This window comes from Microchirus variegatus, assembly GCF_963457635.1.
Source record: "Microchirus variegatus genome assembly, chromosome: 16".
Lineage (NCBI taxonomy): Eukaryota > Metazoa > Chordata > Actinopteri > Pleuronectiformes > Soleidae > Microchirus > Microchirus variegatus.
Genome location: NC_139817.1, coordinates 16,675,360 through 16,690,961, shown reverse-complemented (window position 1 = coordinate 16,690,961; position 15,602 = coordinate 16,675,360). Strand labels below are relative to the sequence as shown.

The following is a 15,602-nucleotide window of genomic DNA, read 5'->3' as shown; positions in this document are numbered from 1 at the left end:
CTCACCGTCTTCAAATAATAATTTCACTTCCTGGGATGATTGTTCTGCTGATTCAGGAAAAAAGGTCAAATTCTGATTGTGTTGCAGTTGTTGTGTGTGTGTGTGTGTGTGTGTGTTTGTGTGTATGCGCTCCATAACTGCAGATTACAGCCCTGCTGAGGCTTAATGCAAATCATCACACACCGTAACTCTTTATCACCGCATTTATTGAATGTATATACTGTACAGTATGATTATTAAATATGCGGCTTTTGTATTGTTGGAGTCTCCAAAGACTAAAGTTCTCCCCACAAATGGGTTCAGGAGATTAATTTACTGGGTTGTCATATACATTTTGAGAATGTATATGTATGTAATTTTAATTTACTATGTACAGTATTATGAGTATATGTTTTAAACACCATTCATAAAATCAATTTGGAATTCATTCATCACATTTGTTTCTTCTTGGACATGGCTGATTCACAAATTTAATTTACAGGAAAGGCATTTAAAAGTGGGGGAGACTGTTTGAGGGGTTTTAGTGGAAAACACTGCTGTAGAGGATACACTGACAGGAAAGAATGGTATAAAATGTGGGATTTTGGGGTTGGAATAATTGGGTTTAATTTTGAAATGGATTAAGATTTCAAGTGTGCAATTTACAGTAATATTGCTTTAAATATGCAAAACTACTATTTTAAACTCTGTTGGGACATTGTTGTGTAAAACACACACATTTAGGAGGAAGTAATTATACGTATTACCCATAAATATGTCTGGTTAAGTGTAAAAATGTTTTTTTTAGCCTTAGACCAAGATTTTTATTTGTATATTGAAGGCCTTGCTTTATGAAGGCTGTCTTTTCCATGTTGAAGCCGGAGCATAATATACAAAGAACAAGGACATCCTTTCTGGTATGTGCAGGCTACCGTAGTTCTCTGATCCTGTTGGATAAGGGAGCAGTAAGTCCTTCATTAAAGACAAGTTCAAATCAAAGCCCCAAAATGTATTAATATTTTTTTATTTTAAAGGTGAAGTAAGTAGTTTATAGTGCCATCTAGAGGAGAGGCTGAAATTTACAACAAAGAACTGCTCCTCTGCTCACCCCCTCCCTTCCCTGAGCGCTACGGTGTCCGCAGCCGGTCAAACGTTGTCCTCGTTGTCTTTCTCCGTGTCAGCAGATGAGGTTCGTGAGGCGAGGGAGAGGGCGCGATACCGCGGCCGTAGCAGACGAAGCGTAGAGAGTGGAGGCGGGACTTCCGCTACAATAAAGCGACGCTTGATTTGTTCTCTCGCGTTTGTCCTTACAGGCTCCGTTAGAAACATGGCGTCTCGCTGCTAAAAGTGGCAATGCAACCGCGGCCCGCGAACATGTTATTTTACATGACTTTTTGAAACACTACGAAAATGAAACAAAAAATATTATACAGCGACTAGACAATGCAGGAGCACATAATATGTATAAAAAAGTGGATTTTGGGTTATATAATCATCATATCAAAATCTGGCAGTTTACTGCATGTTAAAAAAGTGTTTTAACAATTTAAAGTGAAGAAAAACAAAAGCTTTTATTTAAAAATACACAAAACACCTGCATCTTCTCAGCTTTCAGAAACTGTTGGAACTTTTCCAATTGCACACACAGTTGCTTAATTGCGCAAAATATGCATTTGCAAGCGTGTCATGTAGATATTTCTTGTCTTGGAAGACCTACGAGAATTTTACATGTCATGTCTTGCCGTCGCAGAAACAATCCATACACAGTGCAGTGTAGGAACATAAAGCACTTGATTCCTTACCTTGCCAGATATTCCGCCGAGCTCCCGTTGTTCTCCTGCACGTCCATACAGTTGGTTGTCCCGGGTATTAGCGCCAAGGCGGGATCCTCCAGGGCACCACTGCCAACCGCCCGCGCCATCAGCTGCAATGAGTCGTGCACGTAGTTATCCTGAGTTGGCGACCCCATCACCCCGTGGGCCAGAAGACCCAGAGGCAGCCCTTCTGTTCTTAGCTCCACCACATTCTGACTGTCCCCCAAGACCCAGTGAAACTCCGGCAGCGCCATCCGAGTGGCGAGCGTCCACAGCCGCCGCACCTGCCGGATATCGCACCCAAACGTCACCACGCCTGTCGTGGTTGACAGTTCTCTCAAGGCCTCCAGCTGCCTCATCAGAACTTCTTGTTGGTCCAACTTTGAGGACAACGAAGGTGGGGAGGAAGAGTTGGGCAGAGGTGACAATAAAGACAAATGCTCCTCGTCCGTCGCGACACCAGATACCAATCCCGGCGAAGACGGCGATAACATCGAAACGGCGGTCGTCAGGTTGACAAGCGCGCCCAGGTGGAAGCGGGTGTTGTTCTTGATGAGGAAGAGGAAGTGGCTGACGTCCCATTCCTGGCAGAGGAGGATGCTGATGTCCCACCAGCCGTTCATCATCAGCAGTGAGCTGAGGAGACGCGACGGCGGTGCCTCCACACTCTGCATCGCCATTTGGAAATGGAGCGGATTCTGCGGGGAGGGGGGGAGACAGCATCAGGACGATGTGATGGGAGATGATTGTAGGAGATAAATTCAAGAGGTAAACAAGGATTAGTGTACAAGGTGGGGAGGGTGAGGAAGATTAAAGAGAGTACAGGAGGAGGTGGAGGGGGTTTTGAAGATAAAGAACAAGGAGCGGGGGAATGAAGAATACGCCAGAGTAGAAGATACGAAATAAACAATGGGTAGCGGATGAAATGGAAATGTGAAGGAGTGATAAATACGAGGTGATGGGGAGGGTTTGTCCAAGATTCCATAGAGGGCAGCGGGTGAAACAGTGGGTGGGTTTAGGATAAATGGCAGGTTTTTTGCAAGATCGAATGATAATAACGGGAAGGAAGTGGGCGAGGCGATGTAAAGAAAAGAGGATGAGATGGAACATGCAAGGAGCGAGATGAAAAGACCCAGTCGAGCGGAGAAGAAGGGGAGAGAGAGGAAGGGAAATGGGCAACAGTTATAAATCCCCGAGTGGAGTTATTTACATCTTTTGAATTCAATTTGAATACAAACACAGTCTGCTGGACATAATGGATTTCAGCCCTCACTTACCTGCTCCCATGAATATCATTATTCACATCAGAGTGCCTGCGTGTGTTTACTTTTTTATTTGTGCTTCTGTTTTAGCCGAAAAGCTAAAGGATACACAACAGTTTCATTTCAGAAAAGTCTTTAGACTTTAAGGCCTTGACTCAATATAATTTAACAACCATGGAATTTTAAAAGGCTTTTCAACTTTTTTAACTCGTCATCCTCTTCAGATGTTTTCAACTTTTATAAGATTTTCTTGAAGAGAAGCAGAAGAAGTCAACGATTTTATAAAAAATCTCTGGTGGTATTTATTTATGAGTGAGTCACATTTAGTTGCTTCAGGCTAAAAATTGTGTTTGTGTTTTTTGCAATACATTCATCATTCTTCCACATCATGAGTCAATACATTTACAGACATGACCAAATTATTATGTTAGTCTGAGCAAATCTGGACTTCATGTTAGCGTGTGTAATAAACTGAATTTGTCAAGATTGGACCAACACACCCAGCTAATTCTGTTGGAAGTTGATTTGATTTGATTTGATCGATTCTTTAATGACCACACAGTTTTCCATACAGATTTTTCCCTTATTACCAGTTACAACATTAAACATAATGTGATATGCAGATAACACATGAGTTTAACAGGACTGATAGAGGGAAAGGGTGAATTATCGCCACCTAGTGTATTGGAGTCATTCAAAAAGTAAATTTCCAGCTACTGAGGACAATCCCTGCAAGACATAATCCAATGAATATAAACTAAAAAGCTTTATGCACAGACTTCAGCGGCAAAGATGTTGGACCAACAGAGACACAGTGAGCCGAGGAAGATCAGAGCAGACGTTCATCAAAGCTGACAGTTTTTCCATTCAATGCTACACATGAATTAATTTGAGCTGTGTGAACGGCAGCTTCTGCTTCAGCATAACTTGGCAAAACTCAAGTCGACACAACAACATTGCAGTTGCTGCTGGTTATCAATCACTTATTCACTGGACTCACACGCACGCACACACACTATCAGGGGCATTTTATTCCAGTACACTATACTAAAAACGCGTGTACAGCGCCGATGCGATGACATCAAACCTCTAACGCGCGCATGTAAATTCCATTCACTTTCAATGGACACACGGGCGTCACGTACAGTATGTGTCACGCAGACGCTGCACACGCGTTGTAGCACAAACGCCTACGTGACGTGAAGACCACGCGTGACTGTTAAGTTAAGTACAATTCTACATGAGCGTACAGACACACGCTGTGTAGTGTTTGTGGAAATCAAATAGCGAGGGCTAATTCATGCTGTGCCAACTGCGCACGCAGCAGACGTCTGTGTGCACGCTCGTCTTGAGTTTTAACAGCTGCAAGTATTACCAAGAGAGACCGATGTGACAGTTTAGGCTATTTCAGTCACACGTGCACACTTTAAGGCGTCTGAAGCGTTGGCTTCAGTACAATAGCTACACACGCGTGAAAGTCTATAGCGTGTGCATGCCTACAGTATAACTCATAACTATAGAACATTTTATCAAAAAAGGTATGTGAGTGGATGGGGGCAGCCAGACGGAGGGATTTTCCGGTTCGTCCCGTCCCGTTTCATTTTTGAAATTTTTGGAACCACGATTTCCACAGCTACTTCACAGCGACTTCCACAGACACTTCCCACAGCAGTGGACGGGGCGGAACCGGATGTGGTGCAGGTCAACGTAGTGCTGTCCATGGTGCTGATCCTCATTTGAGGATCCAGCACCATGAACATGGAAAAGTTCTTCAGCAGAATAATTTAATTCAGTTCAAGATTATATAATTATAATGATTATAAAGTAAACTGTAAGGGTCTTGGTTTGGCAGCTGAACAGCGCATGAGAGGACTCTCCCGTCTCGTCCGGAAAATATTTCCTGAACTCGGTACATTTTCCAGCATTACCGAGGTAGTAGATGATCATAAATGAATACCACGTTATCAATCTTGAAAGGGTTAGTCAAGGTGGTTGAATTTGAAGCATAAGCAGATCTTAAAGACAATTCTCATCTCTCTAACTCTCGAGACTGCCACCATCTTTTTTTTGTTGTTGCTTTTTTTTCAGTTCATTGAGACGAGCATGCGCACAGACGTCCGCTGCGTTCGCGCGTGACATGACACTTATCACCCGTCACCCTTTATTATTTGGTGTACCCGGAATACGCGCGTCTGTATGATCGTGTATCGGGCGCGTGTTTTTCAGTCTTTATGTAGGCGACGTGGTTAAGGCGTTTTAGTATAGTGTGCTGGCATAAAATGCCTCTGATAGCACACACACACACGCACGTTTGTGCAATGGTCGTAGTGAGGACCGCTAACCTTATCCCTTGAACAGCTAAACCTCAAAATGTCCTGTGACTAAGTGCTTTTGCCCATTTTTCCCAGAAGAAATTCCAATATCTGTTTTACTGTTTTAACAATTTAATGAAGAAAAACAAAAAGTTTTATCTAGGAAAGCAACAGATTTTGCTGCAGAATTTGAAATTTGAACAGTATGAAACATTTTTTTGAGTATTTGGCCAGAAAATGGAAACTACACCATGTACAGGCAGTTTTTCCCACTCTCTTTTCTCTGGCGACAAAGACGCGGATTCTCCGGCTTCCTGTAACAGCATGAGTGAGTTACTCCCGTAATAAAACAACATGTTGGCTTTGACGTGCAACTTCTCAGCTTTCTTAAACCGTTGGAATTTTTCTGATAGCACAAACCATCGCATAACTAAGACGACGCAAATTGCACTCGTGCAAACGCGTGCAAATATTAAAGGGTTAAACCGTCACAACTTAAAAGCCATTTTAAGGGGCAACTCGCAAAACCCTTACAAATATAAACACACACACAAAGTGAGAAGAAAAAGCCCATACAACTGTTTAATTGACTTAACAACTTGCACACAAGCTTTGCATTAAAGGTCTATTAGATTAAGATCCATTGGTTCTTGTTATTTATCCCATTATTCACTGGATCCAATAGGCGGGCATATAAGATTCTTGTTATTCAGCTGCTTACTGCACATATGTATATAATCGATTTTAATGGCAAACAATATATACAGCTTTTTAATTAACATTCAGGGGAGAACTCTGTCCATGGAGCATCACACGCTCAACTTCAATCACCCTCTCACTAAATTGCAGTTGTTTTTTTCCCTCAGATAAATCCCAAACCTTAAAGTGCAGATGGCTGTTTTGTTTCGTAAAGACAGATATCTTTAGTTTTACATTTGGTGTGAGTTTGATCCAAAGAAAGTTGCAACCCTTGCTGTAAAATTCAAACAAACACTGCTGAGCTCAGCAGAATCATGAGTAGACAAATCAAACTAAGACGTAATAGCTTACTGGATCTTTTCCGCCGATCACAGATTCATGTGACAGTTCCATATTTCTGATGAGCTCGCTCCTCGATGAAGGAGCAACATTTTTGGTTTGTTTTGAATAAATTAGAATGTAGTTTCAGACTTTGAAGAGGAGACATATTTGACAACAATGGTTTTGTCAGTCATGCAGATTGAAGCTGTCACTGTTCATGCTTAAGATTATTCTGCATTTCTTTTGCCCATTGTGGCTGCAGAACAATTTCACAGAATTTCACGTTTAATCAAATTCTTGTGTTTAATCCAATTCCTCAAGACTTTCAACTGCTCATCTCTTTGCTGTCACTGCCACTGTCCTCCATCTTTAATTGAATCTAATCTATGCATGCGGACGAAGCCAAATGTGTTTGTATTTAAAAAAAATAAAAAAATAAAATACTGACGTAATGGAAGAGTAAAGTGGTCTGCGTCGTCTCCGACTGCACAAAATTTTTTTTAAGTGTCTGTCACTCCGTTAAGGGACAACGGAGACGGCAAGAGCTACGATTGGTCCTCAGGACAGGCTGAGCGAAGCTGCTCTGTGCCGGCTCACAGTGGCACCGAGCGTCCACAGACGCGGAGCTGATCCCCGCCGATAACGCCGCTGTCAAACTATAAATACGTCATATCTTAACACACACAGCACATGTTTAGACTCTAAATGGCCAATTTCTCGCCTCAAATGATGTTAAAACTGCGTTCCGTCACACAGAAAAGTGAGAAACAGCAACTGTTTCAACAACAACAGTCTTTCTCTCTCTTTCTCTCTCGACACCATTGCTCACTGTAGCCAGAAGCACAACAACCTTGCGCAGCGACCCCTACTGATCGGGCGGGAAATTGCAGAGCGTGTCCGTCACCAAGACGCAGAAGTATAAAGGCTCGAGGCGTCTCCGTGGTGACGCAGTCGGATAACGCATTACGCAGTCGGAGAAGTATAATGTGACTCTGAATATGAATCAATTGAAACCACTTTTCACTAAGAGTGACTCAGGCTAAGGTTTAAGCGCTGACTGTCACAATTGACATTTTTCTCCACTGGTGGAAAAAAAAGTTTGGGACTCAAATTGTGTTAATTTAAATTTGAGCGTTTGGAGATATTTGTCCCGCACGCTCCGAGCTTACGGTGGAGATTTCACATTTCCGTCGCTGAAATACAACACAATTCTATTTCCAAATGAAAGTCCACATATCAAAGACAAGTGAAACCAGAGTTTCGTCTTAGTTCCTGGTCGTTTATCTCAAATACTCTACCGTTCCCTTCCCTTTTTAGTCCTTTTTCCCTCTTAGTTAACCTTATCTTTTGGCCATTAAAGGTCCCCGCTCTCACGCGGCCTCATTATCCTGGCACTTGCACACACGCTGCTCCGTTATAATGTATTAGTTTCAACTCTGTTTAACCTCGACAAGCTTTTAAACTGAGCGGGGAAGTTCAGCCAAGGTCACAGGAGAATGAACATGAAGGAGATTATCTCATGGCACAAAAAACATTCACATTTTGGGAAAGCAGTTTTGGAGAAACGCTTGGAACTTCAGCGTCAGAGTGTAGTTAAGCTGTTTCTGCAAACTTCACACTCTCTACTTCCTGCTAGTTTGTTGTTGCCCTTTCACCTGTTCATAGATCAACCATCAATTTCTCACTCTCTCTCTCTGTCTGTGAGATGCTTTGTCTGCTACGCCTGCATCTACGTGTACCTGTTATTTCACCCTATCCAGAACCTTTTTTGGTCTTCAGATACCTGCTGTTCCCTGGCAGCAAAATGCTTCCTTGTGCACAGACAGAGCAGGAAATGAGATATTAGACACACAGAGACGCTCACACACACGCATGCACACACGCACGCACACACGCACGCGCACATACACACACACACTTGGTGGCATGTGTCCCAGAACCCTTCAGTCTAACTAATGGTTGATGTGTGTTTGTGTGAGTGTTGAAAGGAACAATGATGCTCTTTGCCCCACCGAAGATGCACACACACACACACACAAATACAAATACAAATACAAAAGCACCCACTGGTAGTTTCCTCCACATAATTATTATTGATGAATCAGCTCAGATTAATTAATCTGATTCTCTCTCTCTTCTCTTTCTCTTCCTGTCCAGCTTTAAACTGATAATCCTCTCCAATTTTTGTGAGACTCAGACTCACTGGTGTCCAGGATAATGCCTCCTCGTCTCCTGTCACATACCAAAAAAGTGATGTTTCTTAAAACGCTGAACGTTAACCAAACTGTTGCATTTAAATCATATTTGTATGGAAGCTACATATTCCCACTGTGCTGCTGAGCTAAAAACACCCATGTGACAAAAACTATTCAGCCAGTTATTGAGAGCTCATCTGTGTCACCGTTCATCCAAATGGATGCTTTTTAGGTTCTTTGTTAATCACAAGAACCTTGGTTTAAAAAAATAAAAAAAATCCTGTGACATCTATGTTTTCCTGCCAAGTGTAGAGGAAAGCCACATAGACTTGTGTAGTTAAATCCCTGAGGAATTCATATCTGGAGCAGGGGTGCGGGAATCATCAGTTGCTGTGTCATACTGTGTGTGAGTGACAGCGTCTAAAGTGGCTTCTCTGCAAAAGACACAAGAGCAGGAGCTTGTGTACAAGAGCCACTCGTAACCTTGCCTCTGTGAAAGACGAGGAAATCCTCTTTCATCCCTCTCTGCATGCGCAGGTGTGTGCAAACTGATTCCAGCACCATGGACAGAGCTGCCTTTTACTCTTTCCATGGTCCTGGTTTTAATGCTGTTTATTTATTACTTAATTATTAATAATATTTATTACCCCAAAAATGTTGACATCTTAGACAAACAAGGTTAGCCCCAAATAACAACAATTGGCAATGTCAGTAGCGGGTGTTTACACCATTTGCCGCAATGACAGCTTGACAGCGACATCTCATGCTCGTCACTAGCCTCATGATGTTGTTCTGAGGCAATGCATTCCACTCTTCCACAAGTGCTACATGCAGTTCTGCCAGGTCACGTGGGGGTGTGTTACGATCATCCAGTCTCTGCTTCAGCTGGTCCCAGATGTGCTCTATGGGGTTCAGTTCAGGGGACATTGCTGGCCATACCATATGAGGCACTCCGACTTCCTGAAGTCAAGCTGTGACAATTCTGGCACAATGTGGTGGAGCGTTATCATCCATGAACAGAAAGTTGGGGATGTGCTAGCGGAATTGGGGAATGATGTTCGGTTCTATGATGTCTCTGAGGTAAGAACGCAGTGACTGAGCCATCTACAAAAACAAATATTTTTTGCGCTGACTGGTGATGCCTGCCCAGACTGTTGTACCTCCTCCAACAACCTCCTCCTTGTCTTTTAGTTTTTTGGTATTGGCCCCGATAGGTAAGGCACACTGTACACAGCGAGACCATTACGTGAAAAACACACAATGCCTCCCTATCCCAAAAATCTTTGAAGTGAATCAAACACCATATATATGTGTGTATATACAATATATAGTATGAGAGAGTCAAGAACAGCATGTGTCGCACAGAAGCCTTGACTGCACACAGAGCCAATGCAGTAGCATAGGTTTCAGGACCATGGACAAAGCCCCCATGTTGTGATGAATTGAATGCAACATAAAAAAAAATCCAAGAACTTTAAACGTGTCACAATTTCTCCTCTGCTGCAGGAGACAATGTTTCAGTACCATTGTGCTCTGTCCTTCATACTGTTTGTATTGCTTTATTTATTTATATTATTATTATTATTATTTTAAATCTGGATTTTCAGCACCATGGATAGAGTCAGCATTTGTTCTCTCCATGGTCCTGGTTTTAAGACTGTTTTCAAAGGTGTATATACAGTATGAGAAAGTAAAGAACAGCATGTGTCACACTCAGATTGCACACAGAGCCAAAACAGTAGCATAGGTTTCAGCACCGTGGACAAAGCCCCCATGTTGGGTTGAATTTAATGCAATGTAGAAGAGCTTTAATATGTTCTACACATATATTTCCAAGTTCTGCTGCAGGAAACACTGGTTCATGTCATGTTTTCATGCCTTTGATCTTGTTTGTTAAAAATCTGTATTTTTATACAGGTTTTTTTCTTCATAATGCAGATTTCAGCACCATGGACAGAGTCTGCATGTGATTTATGGTAACATGTGTGACATCATCTACATCTTCATAAAAGACTGCTGGGCAACAAGGAGGCTGCTGTATGTTTCAGCACCATGGATAGAGGTGTGGTCTCTTTCCATGGTCCTGAATTGAAAAGTGTAAGTAAAACAATGAGAGGAACATCAGATTGTGTCTCAAAAAGCATCACAAAGACAACGGACAAAGGGAAATGAAATGTTAGAGTACAAAGGAGTACAAAGACATGTCCTTCCTTCCCTCCAGCTGTCCCAGATGTGGGACACTTATAAGGCCTTTATTAATCCACTTGGACCGGTTGGTTCTGCTCAGATCTTTGCACTGAGTTGAGTGTGTACAATCTATTGATTGGTGGAAGTTGCATGTTTTTGCTGAATGTTATCACTTTTTAAATATGTTGTAGAACCTATTTTTCCTCCAGTTAGCATCAAAATTCAAAAGATGTGTGTTCAAAAATGGTGGCCTCCACACAGCTGACCCTGTTCGTGATATAAACATATAAGGCACATTCTGGGGGGTAATGGCAATTAAATGTTCAAACAGTTGTTAGAATCGGTTGTTAATGTAATTATTTTATCCTCAATTTCTGCCAAATGAAATGTCACATACCGAACCTTTAAATCTAAATCGCCCTGAGTCCTGGTTTTCTTGGTTTGTTAGGCAACACCTGTAGGATACGTCATTTAAAGAACAAAATAATAGATGCAACTTTGTTTTTTTATTACCTCACTTTGGCGAGTAAACTCCCTCTGCACCAGACTAACGACTGGCACGCGCAGCGCCAGAGACACGAACTCTGACTTGACAAACTCGTCCCGGTTCCGTGGGAAGGCGATCATCGCGGAAACCCCCTGCACCACCACGGTGTGACACACGCTCTCCAAGAAGGACAGCGGGTCCTCGTCCTCGGGGCTGCCCGTGCTTGAGGAGAAGGAGAAGGCGGGCAGTTCTCCGAGTCCCGATCCCACAGCCATGACCAGCTCCAAAGACAGATTGTAGGGTAGTAATCCGGCCCGGTTCAGAGCCTCGACAGCGAGAAGAACCGAATCCCGGGGCGCGAACACCCGGGTCTCCTTGGAGAGGTTCTCCTCCCGCTGCCGTGCCTGGCTCTTACTCCTGTTGGCTCCCCGCTGGTTCTGAGTGGATCCTCTAGTCCTGAGGCTCCCGTATCCAAACGCAATGGCACTTAATTTCACCTGCTTTTCCCACTTCGCCCTCCGCTCCCCGCTCCCCGTCAATCTGTCCTCGCTCTCCCGGTCCTCAGAACCGGAGACGGTGGCGGAGAACAAGCGAGGCTGAACATGTAAAGCCCCGACCCGAACCGTGTGACCGATCCTTTTCAGCACCTGGCACGGCTGCGGGTGCGAGTGAGCGCGCGGCGGGAGGAAGACGAGAGTGCACATTAGAACACATACTGACAGCGGAATCCCAGAGACTGCACGAGCTATCGGCCGATTCATCATCGTCATCACCACCGTCTTCATCGTCTCCGCTCCACAGCTGCGCCTAATGCGCCGTCAAACCGCAGACCGGCCGAACACCGTGGCCGCTCCGCAGGTCTTCCTCCTGGCGCCCGACGTGTGGCCCTGGTGCGCCGCTCAAAAGCAGCTCCAGCTCCAGCTCCAGGTCCTCGCGGCAAAGTTGAGCTTTTCTCCGCGAACCCAGACAACAGGCTGCCGAGGCGCGAGATCAGGCACGAGCCGCGGTCAAGCAAACAATGATCCTCAAAAGTGCTGTTTTTCATAATTCAAACATTTTCAAAACTGCACAGATCAACAGGATTCACGAGGTGAAATGTGCCCCATATTCCAGTGGCAGAGGAAAAAAAAAGATCATGAAGCACAGTGTGCAAAACCAGAAGATGGAAAAAAAAAAAAACAGGTAAATGCGCATTAAACACATTCCATAACAGTGAAATCCACCGCTGTCGGATTGGAAGGAAAATGATCCCATTATCATCCAGAGGTCACGAGGCAAAACAACACCACTTCGTCGCGGTGTTTACATTTAAAATATATCACATATATATTTATATATTTTTTCCTCCTTGCGAAACACCAGAGCAGAAGCTCTCCAGAGCGCGCGCGCTGCTTGGTTCAAATCAGTCTCTGCACTGACACTTGTACCGGCGAGACCTTCGGCACGAGAGCGCGGTCAGTCTGCGCGCGTGCTTACGTGTGATTTAAAAAAAAAGAAAAAAGAAAGAAAAAAAAAACCCGTCCTCACATTGCCTCCACCCTCACTCATTCGTACACTGACTCAACCACACAAACACTTGTAATGTAATCTGAGAAATCTGAGAAAAATAAAGCCAGGCAAAATCCACGATCAATAAATATCATAAATGTATGCAAAGAACACAAAAGCTGTTCGTCAAATGTGTCAGAAAAAGTCAAATAAACAGTTAAATTCAAAAGGGTCACCAAATAAAAACCTAATACTTGGATAATATAACAAATATACAATAAATAAGTGTGATAAAAAACAAAACAATCATAAGCAATATTTACATGGAACACCTGCATATTAGCAACTGGAAAGAACAATTAACCCATCAATGGATCATTAATCAAGTAATAATTCAATATTTTGATAATTGATATATTGATTTTTTTTTACAACAAAATAAAAAGCAAGCTCTCTGATTTTTCAGTTTCTTAAAAATAAATCATTAAAAATTAGTGCTGTCAAACGATTCAAATATTTAAACGCAATTAATCACATTAATGTCATAGTTAACTCGCGATTGATCGCAACTCATTTTAATCTATTCTAAATGTCCCTTGATTTATTTTTGTACCACTATTTTTCCTCATTTTAATACATACAACATAGAAAAGTTGATTGGCTTGCTTTGTGTAAATGTTTTTTGCATATTTTGGCATATACTGTATAGTGTAGGGCTGAACAATTAATCGAAATGTATCTAAATCGCAAGACAACTTACTGCAATTTCAAGACGCAATATTTGTTCAAGCCAATAATATTAGATTAATTATTATTACACATATTATTCTACAGACTGAACCACGCTGTCAGACAAACTAATCCTAGTTTTCTTCTGATACAGGATAAACCTGGTGTGTGTGTGAGGAGCTGTGTATGTGTGTGTGCTGTAGGAGTTATGAGATGTTCGCGTGCTGTGTGTTGCGTGTGACGTCTGAGAGGTGCGTAGGTGAAGCAGGAAGTAATGTGTTCAGTGTGCGAGCCGCAGGTGAATATCTCTGTCACCCTGCATATTTTGAGTTATTCCTCTTGTTGTGAGAGCTGCACAATAATAACTACGGTGGCCCTGAGGTGCAAAACACAAACGCAAATCACAAAACACAACACAAATCAAAAACACAAACGCAAATCAAAAAACACAAACGCAAATCAAAAAACGCAAATCAAAACACAAAAATATTAACTCAAAACGGAAACACAAATCACACAACACAAACACAAAAGCAGAAAACACGAAAACGTTAACTCACAATGCAAACACAAAAGCAGAAAACACGAAAACATTAACTCACAACGTAAACACAAAAGCAGAAAACACGAAAAAACATTAACCCACAACGCAAACACAAATGCAGAAAACACAAAAACATTAACTCACTACGCAAACACAAATCACACAACCAAACAAAAGCAGAAAACACAAAAAATATTAACTCACAACGTAAACAGAAAAGCAGAAAACACAAAAACAGGAACTCACTTCAGCTCACTTGGTAGATAGATAGATAGATAGATAGATAGATAGATAGATACTTTATTCATCTCACAGAGAAATTCACAGTTCAGCAGCTCCAGAATATGTTACAAGATAGAAGAGCTGCCGTTCCATGTAGAAGTGCACACAGATAGTGCCAGTTCAAATCCTGCCCCAAGCAGAAAACAAACACAAAAGCATTTAACACAACAACATTATCTCACAACGGAAAAGCAAACAAAAAAGCAGACAACACAACGGAAATCGACCAGTGTTGTCGCTTATTACACAGTCCGTGTTTTACTGTGCAATGAGCGACGACACTGGTCGATCGCGGGAAACAACGTTTTTCGTTGTTGTTTTTTGAGTTGCGTTTCCGTTTTGACATGTATTTCCGTTGTGTTGTGTTGCTTTTGTGTTGTGTGATTTGTGTTTCTGTTTTTGAGTTAATGTTTTTGTGTTTTTGATTTGCGTTTGTGTGTTTTGATTTGCCTTTGTGTTTTGCACCTCAGGGCCACCGTAAATAACAGAGGCTGTGTATCACCCCGCAGTGCAGAGTCGTTCTTCAACGCAGACAAAGTTTTAATGTGTTGTTGCCATAACGAGCTAATCCTAGCTGAAGGAACTAGCGCTCGACATCCACATTCAAAACGTAACCGACTACTCTTTGGCCGACTCGTGCAGCGTGTCTGTTGTTTTGTTTCTGGTCTAGCTAGATCCGGTGTGGTGTTGTAGTTGTTCTAACGTTACCAGTTGCTGCAACAGCAAATAGCATGTGAAAAAAACTACAAAGTTTGCTCGGCCAAAAAGAGTGTTAATCGCACAATAAAAAATTGACTCCGTTAAAATGGGTTGCCGTTAACGGCGTTAATAACGCATTTGAAAGCACTATTAAAAATGTCTGAAATGTCTCAAAACAAGAACATCATCTTTTCAAGGTTTGGGAAGTAAAAACAATGTTTTTCCACATTTTCTGGCATTGAATGGACCAAAACAAATAAGAGAGGAAAAATAATCCAAACTCCTGAAAATGATCGTTAGTTACAGCCCGAGAATTCAGTGTCCCTTGTTTATTTCAGCTTATAGAATCAGCTACCTTATTCAAACAATTAGATCATTGGACCCATGTTTTGACTGATGTGTGTCACGTTGCCTTGAAACCCCCCCCCCCCCCCACAAATGTCAGAGGTCACCGTTGTCCCAGTCAGCAGCTTGCGATTAAACAGCGGCCCCAGATTAATGATGGACTAATGGTTGCATCCAGATTGATGATTGGCTAATGGTCTCGGCCTGAAATGAGAGCTGTGCACATGGGAAACACTGGGAAGAGCGATGATCCCCGATT

General features: G+C 42.4%; 1 protein-coding gene across 1 annotated transcript in view; it reads right to left on the bottom strand.

Annotated features, from left to right (window-relative positions):
- grin3a (glutamate receptor, ionotropic, N-methyl-D-aspartate 3A) overlaps positions 1–12,041 on the bottom strand; it is a gene marked incomplete at both ends in the record, with an annotated part of 61,593 nt that extends 49,552 nt beyond the window's left edge. Inside the window, 2 exons of the mRNA XM_083902358.1 lie at positions 1,782–2,491; positions 11,283–12,041. Of these exons, the coding sequence (XP_083758484.1) occupies positions 1,782–2,491; positions 11,283–12,041 (1,469 nt within the window). The remainder of the gene's footprint in view (positions 1–1,781; positions 2,492–11,282) is intronic.
- Between the last annotated feature and the right edge of the window lie 3,561 nt (positions 12,042–15,602).